Source organism: Sciurus vulgaris (assembly GCF_902686455.1).
Source record: "Sciurus vulgaris genome assembly, chromosome: 4".
Classification (NCBI taxonomy): Eukaryota; Metazoa; Chordata; class Mammalia; order Rodentia; family Sciuridae; genus Sciurus; species Sciurus vulgaris.
Window position 1 is genome coordinate 146,521,199 of NC_136464.1, and position 16,454 is coordinate 146,537,652.

The following is a 16,454-nucleotide window of genomic DNA, read 5'->3' on the forward strand; positions in this document are numbered from 1 at the left end:
ACAGCTCAAAGCCCTAGAAAAAGAAGAACAGAACAGCACCAAAAGTAGTAGAAGACAGGAAATAGTTAAACTCAGAGCTGAAATCAATGAAATTGAAACAAAAGAAACAATACAAAAAATTGACAAAATAAATAGTTGGTTCTTCGAAAAAATAAACAAAATTGATAAACCTTTAGCCACACTAACAAAGAGAAGACGAGAGAAAACCCAAATCACTAAAATTCGGAATGAACAAGGAAATATCACAACAGACAGGATTGAAATACAAAACATAATTAGAAGCTATTTTGAAAATCTATACTCCAACAAAATAGAAAATTTCGAAGACATCATCAGGTTTCTAGAGACATATGAATTGCCTAAACTGAATGAGGAGGACATACACAATTTAAATAGACCAATTTCAAGTACTGAAATAGAAGAAGTCATAAAAGCCTACCAACAAAGAAAAGTCCGGGACCAGATGGGTTCTCAGCCGAGTTCTACAAAACCTTTAAAGAAGAGCTCATTCCAATACTTCTTAAAGTATTCCATAAAATAGAAGAGGAGGGAACCCTCCCAAACTCATTCTATGAAGCCAATATCACACTGATACCTAAACCAGACAGAGACACATCGAGGAAAGAAAATTTCAGACCAATATCCTTAATGAACATCGACGCAAAAATTCTCAACAAAATTTTAGCAAATCGCATACAAAAACATATTAAAAAGATAGTGCACCATGATCAAGTGGGTTTCATCCCAGGGATGCAAGGTTTGTTCAACATCAGGAAATCAATAAACGTAATTCACCATATTAATAGACTTAAAGTCAAGAATCAGATGATTATTTCAATAGATGCAGAAAAAGCATTTGATAAAATACAGCACCCCTTCATGCTCAAAACACTAGAAAAAATAGGGATAGTGGGAACATTCCTTAACATTGTAAAGGCCATTTATGCTAAGCCCATGGCTAATATCATTCTAAATGGTGAAAAACTGAAAGCATTCCCCCTAAAAACTGGAACAAGGCAGGGATGCCCTCTTTCACCACTTCTATTCAACATTGTCCTTGAGACTCTGGCCAGAGCAATTAGACAAACCAAAGAAATTAAAGGGATACGAATTGGAAAAGAAGAACTCAAACTATCCCTGTTTGCTGTTGACATGATTATATATTTGGAGGAACCTGGAAATTCCACCAGAAAACTCTTAGAACTCATAAGTGAATTCAGTAAAGTAGCAGGTTACAAGATCAATGCCCATAAATCCAACGCATTTTTATACATAAATGATGAATCTTCAGAAAGAGAAATTAGGAAAACTACCCCATTCACAATAGCCTCGAAAAAAATAAAATACTTGGGAATCAATCTCACAAAAGAGTTGAAAGACCTCTACAAGAGAACTATACAACACTAAAGAAAGAAATTAAAGAACACCTTAGAAGATGGAAAGATCTTCCATGTTCTTGGATAGAAAGAATTAATATTGTCAAAATGGCCATACTACCTAAAGTGCTATACAAATTCAATGCAATTCCAATTAAAATCCCAATGACGTACCTTTCAGAAATAGAGCAAGCAATTATGAAATTCATCTGGAAGAATAAGAAACCCAGAATAGCTAAAGCAATCCTTAGCAGGAAGAGTGAAACAGGGGGTATTGCAATACCAGATCTTCAACTCTACTACAAAGCAATAGTAACAAAAACGGCATGGTATTGGTACCAAAATAGAAAGGTAGATCAATGGTATAGAATAGAGGACACGGACACAAACCCAAATAAATACAATTTTCTCATACTAGACAAAGGTGCCAAAAATATGCAATGGAGAAAAGATAGCCTCTTCAACAAATGGTGCTGGGAAAACTGGAAATCCATATGCAACAGAATGAAACTAAACCCATATCTCTCACCATGCACGAAACTAAACTCAAAATGGATTAAGGACCTCGGAATCAGACCAGAGACCCTGCAGATTATAGAAGAAAAAGTAGGTCCAAATCTTCACCTTGTTGGTCTAGGATCAGACTTCCTTAACAGGACTCCCGTAGCACAAGAAATAAAAGCTAGAATCAACCACTGGGATAGATTCAAACTAAAAAGCTTTCTCTCAGCAAAGGAAACTATCAGCAATGCGAAGAAAGAGCCTACAGAGGGGGAGAATATCTTTGCAATCATACTTCAGATAGAGCACTAATCTCCAGAATTTATAAAGAACTCAAAAAACTCTACTCCAAGAATTCAAATAATCCAGTCGACAAATGGGCTAAGGAAATGAATAGACACTTCACAGAAGAAGATCTACAAGCAATCAACAAACATATGGAAAAATGTTCAACATCTCTAGTAATAAGAGAAATGCAAATCAAAACCACCCTAAGATTCCATCTCACCCCAATTAGAATGGCGATTATCAAGAATACGAGCAACAACAGGTGTTGGCGAGGATGTGGGGAGAAAGGTACACTCATACATTGCTGGTGGGGCTGCAAATTAGTGCAGCCACTCTGGAAAGCAGTGTGGAGATTCCTTAGAAAACTTGGAATGGACCCTCCATTTGACCCAGCTATCCCACTCCTTGGCCTATACCCAAAGGACTTAAAATCAGCATACTACAGAGATACAGCCACATCAATGTTCATAGCTGCTCAATTCACAATAGCCAGACTGTGGAACCAACCTAGATGCCCTTCAATTGATGAGTGGATAAAGAAACTGTGGTATATATATACAATGGAATATTACTCAGCCATAAAGAATGATAAAATTATGGCATTTGCAGGCAAATGGATGAAATTGGAGAATATTATGCTAAGTGAGATAAGCCAATCTCAAAAAGCCAAAGGAAGAATGATATCGCTAATAAGTGGAGGATGACACATAATGGGGGGGAGGGAAGGGTTAGTGTTAGGGTTACAGTTAGGGTTAGGGAGGGCGGCAAGTATGGAGGAAGGAAGTACTGTATAGAGGGTAAAGAGGGGTGGGAGGGGTGGGGGGAAGGGAAAAAAATAACAATGAAACAATATTACTCTATGTAAATTTATGGTTACACAAATGGTATGCCTTTACGCCATGTACAAACAGAGAAACAACATGTATCCCATTTGTTTACAATAAAAAAAATAAATAAATAAAATTGAATTAAAAAAAAAAAGAATAGGAGAGAAAGATAAGGCAAATTCTGTACGTTGTAGGAGTTGTAGAGTAGGAAAAGACTTTTAATAACATGTTTTTACCCTCAGAGCATATCTGTTTTCTTGTCCCTTAATGGTCCCTGTCTGTCTCATTTCCCCCTGAGACGTTTTTTTCTCCCTCTTCCTAAGGGGAAAATGACAAAGTCTTCTCAGTCTTCTTATAGCTGCCTATATATGGATATTGATCCTACTTATCCCTAAAGGTTATAAAATCTCTGCCTGCTTGAGCTAAAGGGGATAAGACTGGAGGTGCAAACGCTGTCTGGGATGTGTTGAAAACAGAGAGATCACCAGCTTATCTTGGAAACCAGTGAAGCCTGGAAGACACAAATCTTATAAGCATGTTAAAAAGGCAAGGCCCCAAAATCAGAAATAGGATAATGGGGACTAATGGCTCTAAAAGTGGTAGAAGGTAGGTAAGATTAGGTAGTATTTGTTGTTTGCCTTCCATAGATCCTTATTATATTTTTATGGCTATAAGGTTTCAAACCTTTTATATTTTCCTAATGTTAAACTCTTGCTTGTCCATGAAGTGTTAACCCAAATCTAACAGGTAGAGTTTAAGAGTGCACAAATCCTTTCCCCTTCTGTTAAGAAAAAATCTAATGCTTTCCTATTTTTGATCACAGTAATGGCGGAGGAATTTAGTGAGCTATGGGCTAGTCAGTGTGTCATGTCTTGTCTTCTCTTCTCTTCTCTTTTTTTTTCTCTCTCTCTCTACCTGCTCTTTCCTTCTCCCCCTCCCTCTCCCTCTCCCTCCCTCTCTCTCTCTCTCTGTCTCTCTATAGGGCCTAGTTTAGCCTGGTTAAGCTTTTAGTGTTATTTCATAGTAAATAAGCTGTTTCAGGGAGTAAGCAATGCTACTTCCTCTATAGTCTCTGCAAGAATCTGTCTTATAGCATATTTAAATATATTCTGGGATTCTGGATTTTGTTATAGCTTATTATCTATGTAGGTATTCCCAAATCAGTTTAGAGGCCTCATTAACTGTGCTGCTATTGTTCTCAAGCTGCTTGGTCATTTTTGAGTCACAGCATGTTATCTATTTGTAGAAATAGGCTACTGGTTCTGAGATGGGTCCCAACTTTGGAATTAAGATCCCTAAAGTCAAATCCAGCCTTTTATGTATGACTTTTATCCCTGTAATAACACATTTGCTTTTGATTATACTTCCGCCACTGGTCATTTAAAATAAATAGCCCTTACATTTGCCCAAAATCAGCCTTTTCCGTTCTTACTATTAAGGTCAATTGAGGCTCCTTAGGGATTATATTTTAGGGCTTGGGAGGAGTCTCTTGTCTCCCTTTGTTTTTTGCTCTACCAGTTGTACTGTCTGCCTGGATGGGTGAGGGTCTTACTAGCCATGTGACTTCCCTTTGGAAATGTTAGGGACATTTTCCTCTCTAATTATCCTTCTCTTCACAGACTTTACATTGGTTGGCTCCTGGTCTCTAGGGTCTTTGAGATCACCCTGAGAGGGAATTTGGGTGACTTACCAGAGTTCCAGGGCACTTTAGAGGACTTTTGTTGTCCCCTGGGTCCTGGCTGACCTTGGAGGGCCAAAGTATTGACTGCCCTTGTTATTTTCTTGATTTTGGCCTCAAAGTCTCAGTTTGCTGAACACCCACAAGGCCAGTTACTTTTATCCCATTACATAATATTAAATGATATAAATAAATCCCCATCCAATTATGTCTTTTAGAATGAATGAAATGTTGAGAAAATGAAGTAGAGGGTTGAGGTTGTGGCTCAGTGGTAGAGCACTTGCCTAGCTAGTGTAAGGCACTGGCTTCAATTCTCAGCACCACATATACATAAATAAAATAAAGGTTCATTGACAACTAAAAAATTATTTTAAAAATTGAAGTAGAGGACTGGGGAGATAGCTTAGTTGGTAGAGTGCTTGCCTTGCAAGCACAAAGCCCTGGGTTCGATCCCCAGCACTGCAAAAAAAAAAAAAAAGAAGTAGAATATACTACTTTGCAGATGTACTGCCTGAGTGAAGTGTCCAATCTTGTGATTATCATAGTGATGCTGCTTGGAGTGCAGTGTTTGGGCATATCTAATTATCTTTGTTTAAAGATGATCATTATAATATTATAATGCGTGCAAACATAAACTTGAAGAAGACTGTCCCTATAAACAGTTTTAGTTTGGAATACACCAGCTTGGTAAAATATTCTCCTAAACCTTTGCATTTTAGAAGACTGGTATACTTGGGAAAGTACTTTTAACATACAAAGAAGACAGTAGTAAGTATCACAGCTACATGGAAGTCCTTTTTATGTATTAATCTAGCCTTTACTTTTGAAGTAAAATTTAGAATTCATAGCTCAATAGGGATAGCTATAATTATATGACTTTGCCTTTAGCACATCTTCTTAGGTTAAGAGTGCTGTCAAAAGTCAAATAGCTTTATACTTCTTATAAGTTTAGGAAACAGTACTAATAATCACAAGTATATTTCCTACCTGACATGGCCGCTCGTGTATACAATAACAAAACACTTATTCGGTCAATGCATACAGTGGCAGAAATGCCAAAAGTTTTATTGACATTTTGTATGTTGAAGGCCCAGATATGCTGCATATTGTATTAAAGAGCACTGATCAGTTACCTTGCATATATTAGACCTGTACAACTTTAACTATACAAACTTTGCGTAACATTTAGACAAACCTCAAATACAGTTGTGTGCATATCTTTAAACACATAGGGTGTCAAATATATTCTAGTAATTTAATAATCTGGTTCATTTAACCAGATCTATAAAGTGATTAAGATTTTAAAACAAATTCTTGAATAAACCTTAATCCTCTGAAGTCTTAGAAAGTAATGAAAACCTAGAAGTCAGCAAAAAACACATGAAATTATCTTGATAAAGTACAAAAATCTCTGCTCTTTAAGCCAGCTCCCTGAAAATGTTATCTAAAGCAGATCAATACTTCAAGAAAACCCTGTTGATTCTAATGTAGAGAAATAGATTCTGACCTCACATCAGTGCACCAAATTCTGATCCTAGAAAATCCTTTCAATAACTTTCAAGTTATAGCCTATTCAGTCGCATGTAAACCTCCTTCTACCACACCTGCCTTTTCACAAACTCTCTGCAGTCCACCTAGACCCTGTACAACTTGTTTGCATCTTTAGCTCCTGTCCTTTCTTTCTTTTTCCCATCTTGGAAGAGTCTAGTCACTTTATTTTAGGACAGAATTTTTGCTTTATCATACTAAATCCTTGTTCATCTGAAAGCATTCCCTTTTCCTTTTAACCTTCCTTACCAAAAATACATCTCCATACCTATAACTTTCTTGTATTTCTTTTTATGCACTGGTTTCCTTCTGCTTTAACATTTTAAAGCAGTTTTACAAAAGCTCTGAATTTAGACAAATTGCTCCTTAATGTGACAATATGCTTTATGTTTTCTATAGTTTTAAAATCAAAACACAGCTTAAAAGCTTGCATATAGAATTACCTATGTTAATTAGAGTTTTAACTCATGGGAACTGTTTGTTTTAATGAATCAGACCCAAGAAGAAAGCAATTTTGAACTGTTTCCTATATCAACTGCTTATGAAAACACATTTAATAATCCTAAACATAATCCTGATTGGCTTTGCAGCTCTCAAGCTAGGCAAAAGTGTATGCTGGAAATTTTAAAGACATCTTTTATCTTGCCAACAAATTGTGCAGTGGACAAAGTATTAAATTATATACCTTAAGCTAGTCAGAAGGATAATTGTAGTGCAGATTTTGTAGGGGGAAAAGCATTGAAGAAGACAATGTTAAATTGTGTTTAAAGGATAAATAGAAATTTGCCAGGCAAAATGGCAGGTGAGGATGGGGAATGGTACTGAACATGCTAGGCAGAGTTAGCATGTATACAAAGCCCAAGTAGTAGCAGGAGGTACTTTGATGTTGCTCATGCCTGAAAGTTAGGAAGGGATCACTACTTTGGTAGGGAGTTCGGACTTTGCGCCACAGGTAATGGAAAATCGTTCAGTGATTTTTTAAACTGCCACGTGGCATAGTCAGATTTGGTCTTAAAAGACCACTCAGGCCTTTGTATGTAATACAGATTTAAAATTTTTATTTTCTTTTCATATGAGATAATTTAGCCTTAACTTTACTGGCCTTGGGTCAACAGGGATTTTTTTTTTTTTTCCTGTCTTATTTGTACCTTTTTCTGAAGAGTAATTGGGAAGATAAACTGTGATACCAAAGCCTGTTTATTACAGGGTAGACTATATATGTGACTATTAGTTAAATAGTCTTTACTTATGATCCAATCTGAGATTCTAACCAGATCATCAATTATAAAATACATTTTGAGTTTAAAAAAAAAAGCATATTGGATCCAGTCTTTTTCTAATTAGATATTACTATGATATGAAATGTCACAAATTAGGAAAATGGCTTTGTTTCATAATGCTATACATATTTTTGTTTTCAAAATGTGTACTACTTAAAGTAAGGTGAATAAAGTATGATAGCATTGCTATGATTTCTGCATTATGAAAATATTTTTAAAATAACTTTTTAAAAAATACCACAATGTTAACAAAATTATTTCTTCCTTTTAGGACATGTGAACATATATACTTGAAACAACCCAGCAGTTCGTAAGTAGTTTAGAGCATGTTTTTTTTTTTTTTTTTTTTTCCTGGAATAGTCTCAGACATATTGACAAAATTAAGATTATTTTGATTGATGATAGTGTCATGGGAGAAGAAGTCTCTGAAAAAGGTCTAAGGAGTTCCTAGAGAGAAGGGGGAACTTGACTCAGCACCAGTGGGGTTCATGGCATACATGCCTGAAAAGAATGTCAGCATGTGTCAGTCAAAGGCATACACAGAGGTTTATTTAGGAAGATACTCAAAAACGTATTCAAGGGAGAATGTGAGAGTTGCAAGAAAGATGCCTTTGGGGTAAAGCAAGAAGTATGTATTTAAGGGAGGATGCGGGTTATCTCTAGAGGCAATTCCTTGAAGGATGGATATTAATATTTATAAAGGAACATTTTCTGGGGGCTGGATTAGATGTGGAACTAGGGTAGAATTACATAATTTCAGGCTAGTTTTCCCTGTACTTATGCATTGCCCTCATGTTACAAGGACATGGATTAGGGGCATCTGGCCAAGGGCATGTTGCTCAGGAGTTGCAGTTGTCATGTCAGTGGTTTATGGGCACTTTCTCTGAGACTCAGAATCTCTCCCTTTATCCTCAAGTTCCTATCTTAATAGCATATAAGTTAAGGACACAAAGTCCTATGTAGATATTTTATCCTATAAAGAAATACATGCCTTGTGCTACAAAGGAGAACTAATAAGGTAGAAATTGATTCAGTGCAACATGTTGCCAACTTTGAGGAAAAAATCCAGTTCATTGATTAAATCTTTATTGATGGTCTCTCACAGATACTTTATTAACAAGACAGCATAATTTTTTGCATATGAATAAATATGAAGATTTGTATTAAAATTCCCAATTTATTTTTTAAATTTATAATGCATGCCCTAACAGTATATCCATGTGAAACTCCAGAGATTTTCTTTGGAAGCGAATGAGTAGGATAGAAGGTATCCTATCCCACTGAAGTAAAGTATTGAAGATGACTGATATAAAGGGAAATTGTATATCTATTAATTAATTGATAAGTGTCTAATAATTACAAGAGAATGTCTTTGGAAAAATTATCAAGGCTAAGTTTTAAATTGGCAAATTGAAGTCATGTAAAACCTTCATTTTTCTGCTTACAGTGTTGATTTTAATTAGAAAACAAAGAGCAAACAAGTATTAAAATAAACCAAGTATATTATATCATATATATAAAATATATATACTATATATATAAAATATTTTTTAGTTGTAGATGGACACAATACCTTTATGTAATTAATTTTTTTTTTTTTTTTTTTAATGTGTGGCTGAGGACTGAACCCATTGCCTCACTGAACATGCCAGGCAAGCACTGAACCACTGAACCACAATCCCAGCCCACCTTTGTATATTTTTAAATTACAATTCAGATATTCAGTAGTTTCTTTACAAAGCATATGCTATTTTATGGGCTAAATATAATATCTTGGTAGAGACAACAAATGAATTGAGATAAATAAGAGTTCAGGTATCAGTTATGCACTGAAAATGGATCCGTATTCTTTTATGCATTTAATTCAGGTCTGTAATTTAAAGCAAAACAAAACAAACCACTCCAAAGGTATAGTTGAAAAACTTAGTGTTAAAATTTTTTTCCTGCTTTCTATTTATTTACTAGGATATCTACTGAAATAAGTTCTGTGTTGGTGCTAAAAGTTTCTTGGATCACATTTTTACTAGCAAAAGGTAAATTCACTGTTTATTACATGCTGATGTTTCAAATGCAGTAATGAAATTGGTGTTCTTTTGGATAAAGTGCAAAAACTTTTATTCACATAATATACTCCCTACTCCATTCTTAGCATAGATTATTAACTGCTACAACTTCTTGTAATAATAGTAATGGAAACACCTTTGAGATTTTTTGTAACATTCCTTCCTTCTTTCCTTCCTTTTTTTTTCCTCCTGTGCTAGGGATTGAACCCAGGGCTCTTATGCATGCTAGACAAGCACTCTGAGCTACACTCCAGCCCTCTCTTCTTTTTTATAGTAAGGATTTACTGTCTTATAAAAATGATATTCGCTTATGATAAATAATTTAAACAATACAGTAAGGTACAAAGAAAAATCATCAAAAATCTCAAGAATAACCATCATTAAAATTATGATTATTATTCCAGGTATATCTTTGTATATATTTTGATTAAAAAATGAGTAGATTAGTGCATTCACAAACATACAATTTTCTAAAAATGGGATCACACTATAGTGCAGTCTTTAAAATAGAAAATCTAATTTTATTCAAATTATACAGAAGAAAAGATAAATGGAAAGTGTTGCCTAAATTAGGTGTTTTGTTACTTTGGTGTTATTTCTTAAAATATTTCTCTGAAATTTATGAAAAAGTGTCATGAAAAAAAGTAAGGTTGGAATTTTTATTTTCTTTGTATTTTGGTTTGAAGCAATATATATTAATGCATTTTGAAGAAGATTGTTAATATTCTCACTTGTCCTGCCAACCTTCTGTCTCCCCACTTTCAGATTAGCTAATTTTATTGTTATTTCATTATCAAAGATTGTAACATTTGTATTCTGCCTATAATTATAATTGTTACACTTGGTTTGTCTCAGTTTTGTGTTTACATGGATCCTAAGTTTACCATAATTCCTTTATTATAGCTTTTCAATTTCTATTCTTTATTCTGATTCATTTCTTAGCTGGTTAGATTATACCATTGAGGATATTTTTTTTAAGTAGGCCTTTTTTTTTTCTCTCAGACCCTGTTTTTTGGCATTAAATAAACATTGTTGTTGTCAAATTTGAGGTTAGCTTAATTTCCCTCTCTATTAGTTCCTGAATACTTGAAGAATTGTTTATTTTTCGTTTTTACTCTCTTTGTTTTTTAACTTTAGGGTTAATATTTTTACTAGGATGTCTCTTGATTTTTATTATTCTGCATTAATTTTTCTCAGAACACCAAGTTCCTTTTTAAATTAGAGATTCTGTTCTTTTCAGAGAAACCTTACTAAACTGTATTTTAGAATATTCCAAATTATTCTCTTTTGTTTCAGATACATTTACTGTCTTGCATTGGATTTTTTTTGTCTTCCATGTTTACTGTCTTCTCCCATTTTATTCTAATCTTATGTCTTTTTCTTGTGTGTTGACTGTTTTTAATCTCAAGTTTTTCTTCTGTTTTCAGCTAAACTGTTTTTGTAACGGTGTTATTGACTTTTAGTTTTTTTTCTTAACTTGTCCAGTCCCTTATTTTTATATAATTTGAATTCATTAGGTTATTAGTGCAAGAACTCATAGGTCATTTTATTCTTTTAGATTCTCTTCCACATTGGATTTTCTGATTTTTTTCTATTTTTGTAATGTGATTTTACTTTTTTTCTTTTCTAGAATATGTTTGCATAATAACTGTGTTTTTGTCCCTTATCTTGCTGGGGCAACCCTGACTTGATATTGTTTCCTCTGATATAGAATGAGTGAATTTTCCTTCAGTCACCTTGCATTTTATCTGTGACATGTTTGTGTTCCCCAAAGAATTATAGTATGCCAGCAGGTATTTTTATTATACCTACTTTTATTTAGAAGGGAAGGAAGACAGTAGAGAATTCATCTGGAGTGATGTGAGACTTTGTTTTTTTGAGTTTTTGTTAGAATATATATAATTCCTTTTTCTAAAACAGGATTGTGTTGGGATTCATATTGATCCTACTTGAGTCCAGCATACAGGAATCTTTATCAACTGACTATAGTCGTTTGTTTCTTCCATTTTACCCTTCTCTTAACAATTTCTAGTCCTTTCAAGTCAGAAGAAGAAAAAGATGAAGATTCCCTCTGAGTTACTGTCAGATTTTATATTGGTACTTGCACTTAACCAATACATTTTTACCCTTTCATTTTTATTAGATATTGGAGAAGAAAGATTCTCTGATCTGACTTCATTCTACTATTTTTACCTAGAAGTGCTTGATAACAGTCTTCACCTCTGTGATATTTCTGAATAACTTCTTAGTGTTATTGTGAACCTTTTCACATCATACCTCTATTTCTAGAAAACTTACCTAATTCTGGATTACCAATTTTCTCACATATTTTCTGTTCTATCAATATTTGTTGGGATTACTCCTAGTTTAGCATATACCCAGAAGAAAGAAAGTGCTCTTTTAGAATATTAGAGTCATAAGAAAGTATGCAAATCATATTTAGCTACACTGTTTTTCTCAGGCATCTATTATATGTAGTTATTTCCTCGTATCCTTCTACTATATATGTAGTATATTAAATTTTAAGGATTTTGTGCTGGGTAATTATGTATAGATAACCTTACAGTTATATATTAATTTTGTTATTTCTTAATAGCCTTTGCAATATTTTGGAGGGGGATAGAATTGAAAATATATGAGGTTTCAAAAATCATTAAGATTAAAAATTAGCATATACCATACTTCAAAATTATTTTCAGAAGTAATACTATAGCTTGTAACAATAAGTTTTATAAAAGCAAAATGCAAAATTATTTTAAATGTAAGGAATTAATTATAGTAATAATACTTAAGTGTAAAATTCTCAAGGTAGATAATACTAATTCATAATTTCATAATTATATATATATATATGTCCATTAAATGACTGATTTTTTTGAAAAGAAAAATAGTTTTTATCATGTTTCTCGTGATTATAAAATGAATAAATATATGAATATACCTTTACCCACAATTCTGTTACTTAAGCTATCAATTTCTAACTTTCCTTAAAAATGTGAATCTTTTTTATTTTCAGGAGAAGTATTACAAATGGAAGATGATCTGGTGATCTCATTTCAGTTAATGCTATGTGTGCTTGACTATTTTATCAAACTCTCACCTCCTGCACTGCTCAAAGAACCATATAGTAAGTTTCTTAAGTAATTTAAACTCCTCCTTTATCTTCAGCGGTTGTTTATTGAATGTCTAGTAGGTTTAGTGTGGTTCTAAACTGAAAGGGTGATAAAAAATAAATCAGCCGTGGACTCTGTCCTTATGTTAGTCAACTTTCTATTACTCTAACAAATACTCAAGATAATCAACTTAATAGAGAAGAAAAGTTTATTTTAGCTTACAATTTTGGAGGTTCTAGTCCATGATCACTTGGCCCTATTGCTTTGAACCTGTGGCAAGGTGGCATATCATGGCAGAGACTCATTGTGGAGCAAAACTGTTCACTTCATGGTGGGAGACTGAGAGATAAAGGGTGGAATCCTACTCTTCTCTTCAAGGGTATGCCCCATTGATCTTAAGATCTCTGACTATGTCCCACCTTTTGAGTCCTGTTGCGTTTTCCACAGTCTAGTTTTTGCTGATCATAGTTACACAGGTTTTCATCATCTCCCAATAGCAACAAGCTGGGGCCAGGCCTTTGACATCTGGGTCTTTGGAGGACGTTCCATATCTGAACTATACGCAGCTCTCAGGTGGTATAAATAATAGAAGGAAAGATAAGAGATGTTAAGCACCTAATCAGAGAACGTGGTAGAAATGATCTGGGAGAAAATAAAGTAAGTGCTGTAGTAGCTCAGGAGATAATGAAAGCTTTCCTCTGAAAGACCAAAAAATATAGAAGAGGTGATATTTGAAATGAGTGTTGAAGAATAAGTAGTTAAGATTAGGTTGAATAAGTTAGGGAAGGGTATTCTCAGTAAAGAAGAGCAAGAGACTATTATCTATGGGATTCTAGAATCATGTATTTACTATAGGAAAATATAAACTTAACTAGGTCTGGACTGATTCCTTGCTCCTGAAATGATGAAAGTGTTAATACTAAAAATAATAGATGACAGATCAAAACATTTAAGTCTCAAAGTTTTGTTGAAGTGGCTGAAAGACTGAGCCTTAATTAATCTTTGTTAATAATAACAATGGAAAAATGAAGTGTGGAGTAGAATATGTTCAATATGTTTTGAACATGATTTGGTAGAGGAGACAGGAAACTTAATTTAGCAGAATTGAAACAATGGGAGTAAACAAAGGGAGAAAGTTTCAAAAATTATGTACAGAAAACAACAAATATACTTCAAATTTCCCCCAACTTTTTAAACTTCCTTTAGTTGTCTTCACTTATTTTTCAATGTTATAACTTTAGTAAGTTGATGTCATGTGTTACCTTAGGTTGACATCTTTGTTCTTTTGGATAATTCAAAGCTACATTTAATTCTCTTAAGTGCTGTGTTTATTAGAAACCAGGATAAGATATTGAATTGACTGAGTTTGGTAAATTTTTAATTCATTTTGTTATGGAGAATTTCAGATGAATACAAAAGTAGACAGTAGTGTTTTCCATATACTTATTAGTTAATAGCTTCAACAGATCCTGGAACCATCTTTTGTCCCTTCCCCTGCCCAGTTCCCCCAGCTTTATTTTGAAGCATATCTTTGAATACCTTATCATTTCAGTGTGAATCTTTAAAAGGTAATTGGTTTTTAAAATGCATAATGCATAATGATAATTACCATTATCATATCTAAAAACTAGTAATGATTTTTTAATATCACCAAGTATCTGTTAAATATACATACTTTTTATCTCATAACTGTAATTTAAACTTTTTTGTAGATTGGCTGAATCAGAATATAAGTAAGATCTATACTTTGTGATTGGTTGATATTCCTTTGAAAATTTCTTCTTCCAGGCTGGAGATGTGGTTTAGTGGTAGAGAGCATGAAGGCCTGAGTTCAATCTATGACAACAAATGAAAAAATTTCTCCATTTTTCTCTTATTTTTTCCTCATAATTTATTTATTAAACCAGAGTGACAGAATGTGTGCTTAGCATTCACAAAGCCTCACGTTCACTCCCAGCACCAACATAAATAAACAAACAAATAATCAATCATGTTGGAATCCTGTTGAGTTTCCCACAGTCTAGTTTTTGCTGATCTTATCCTATGGTACATGTTCTTGTGTGTTCTCAGTTTCTTGTCAGTTGTCTAGAAGCAGTAAGTACTTTTTATACTTAATCATCTGAAATCTTTTTAGTAGCTGAACCTATATTCAGTTTCAATCAGTAGTGCCCAGAATAATCCAGGGGAGTTTTTGAAAAATCACAGTTTATTATCATACAATTTAATTTATGAAATTTGTTTTTTAAAAGTATCATAATTTACTAAAACTTTTAAAATTTCTTTTTGTATTAGAAATTGAATCTGTAAATATTTGCTCATTATTTTTAGGACTGTAAGATATAAAACACTTTTTACTCTTGCATACTGGCTAGGATATACTTAGAATTACTTTATAAATTGGAGTTTCTCTGGCCTTCTCTGTTTATGGGACCATAGATGTTTTCCAGTTTTTTGGGGGGATGTTTGGGGAAAAATAGGGATGGCAAAAACTCCTGTCAGTATATAACTTAAAAGGTATCTAATAAATAAGATGAAATTGTTATTCTTACAATGCAGGCTAATAAATAGAATGTTAACAAGATTACTTCTGACTTTCCTAGTTAAAATAAGAACACTTCACTGTTTTATTCAATGGAATGTGTAATTTTTCTTACCTAACTTATCATTTTTACAGAAACAGCTGTAATACCCATTAATGGTTCACCTCGAACACCCAGACGAGGTCAAAACAGGAGTGCACGGATAGCAAAACAACTAGAAAATGATACAAGAATTATTGAAGTTCTCTGTAAAGAACATGAATGTAATATAGATGAGGTAATTTCACTTCATGCTTTTGTTAAACAGTTAAAGTAGATTTAGATATAAGTTCTTCCTAACAGCATATACTTTTGTGGTGAGCATGCTTTTTTTGATAAGTGCCAACTCTTTTTTCCAGTAGCAACATATTTTAGAAAAAAATTATTTTTCCTGTATAGTAACTTTGCTTTTAAAAAGAGTAGCTCCTCCACTCTGGAATCACTGAAATGTATATCATCAAGATAATAGTTTTCAAATGTATTTTTTCTTTGATTCCACTGAGGTTACTAGTACTCCTGATGGTTTAAAATGCCTTGCTAAGAAAACCTTGGTGTTTTAGTTTAGTGATAAGTGATACTAACATTAAATTTCTCTTCAGCCTTACATAACTAGTCTCTTTCCAAACATTATGCCGGCTCTTAATGGTTGGTATAGAATATATATTCATCGTGGAATGACTTCCAGAGACTAATAGTTCATTATTAATAGAATCTACATTAGAGTTTGGGGCACCTGGAACCAGGACTACTTTAACTTTACTGACCTATTTCTCTCTGTTACATTGCCCACAATTCAATACTACCAGAGAGTAATGTGAAATATGTTGCATTTTAAAAATTTCTCCTACAACACTGGAAAGGAATAGGATATTATGCTCCCAAAATCTAGTTTAAGCATTAGAATGATTTCTCAAGATATCTGAGTTTTAGCATTGTAGTTCTTATTAACTTCAACAGATATATATGTGTATGTAGACATATCAACTTTGTAAAAAAAATATATGTATCTATACTTTTCTAGAATCTCAGTTTATCTTTGCAAAAGCTGACAAGTGTAGTGTACAGTTTGAAATATTTCTTTTTCCTCTAGTTCTGTTGCTTATTCATGAGATAACGAATGATGGTAAATGTAGTTTTCTAATTCCACATTGTTAATTATCTGGATTTCATAACTACTTGTAAAATTTCATTTTTAGAATTA

At 33.4% G+C, this 16,454-nt stretch overlaps 1 protein-coding gene across 3 annotated transcripts in view; it reads left to right on the plus strand.

Annotated features, from left to right (window-relative positions):
* The window catches only part of RB1 (RB transcriptional corepressor 1), a 153,093-nt gene that overhangs the window by 34,490 nt on the left and 102,149 nt on the right, over positions 1 to 16,454 (plus strand). For all 3 annotated transcript variants that reach the window (XM_079137639.1, XM_079137637.1, XM_079137638.1), the window contains 4 exons: positions 7,770 to 7,808; positions 9,464 to 9,531; positions 12,578 to 12,688; positions 15,349 to 15,491. In XM_079137639.1, coding sequence (XP_078993765.1) covers positions 7,770 to 7,808; positions 9,464 to 9,531; positions 12,578 to 12,688; positions 15,349 to 15,491 — 361 coding nt within the window. The remainder of the gene's footprint in view (positions 1 to 7,769; positions 7,809 to 9,463; positions 9,532 to 12,577; positions 12,689 to 15,348; positions 15,492 to 16,454) is intronic.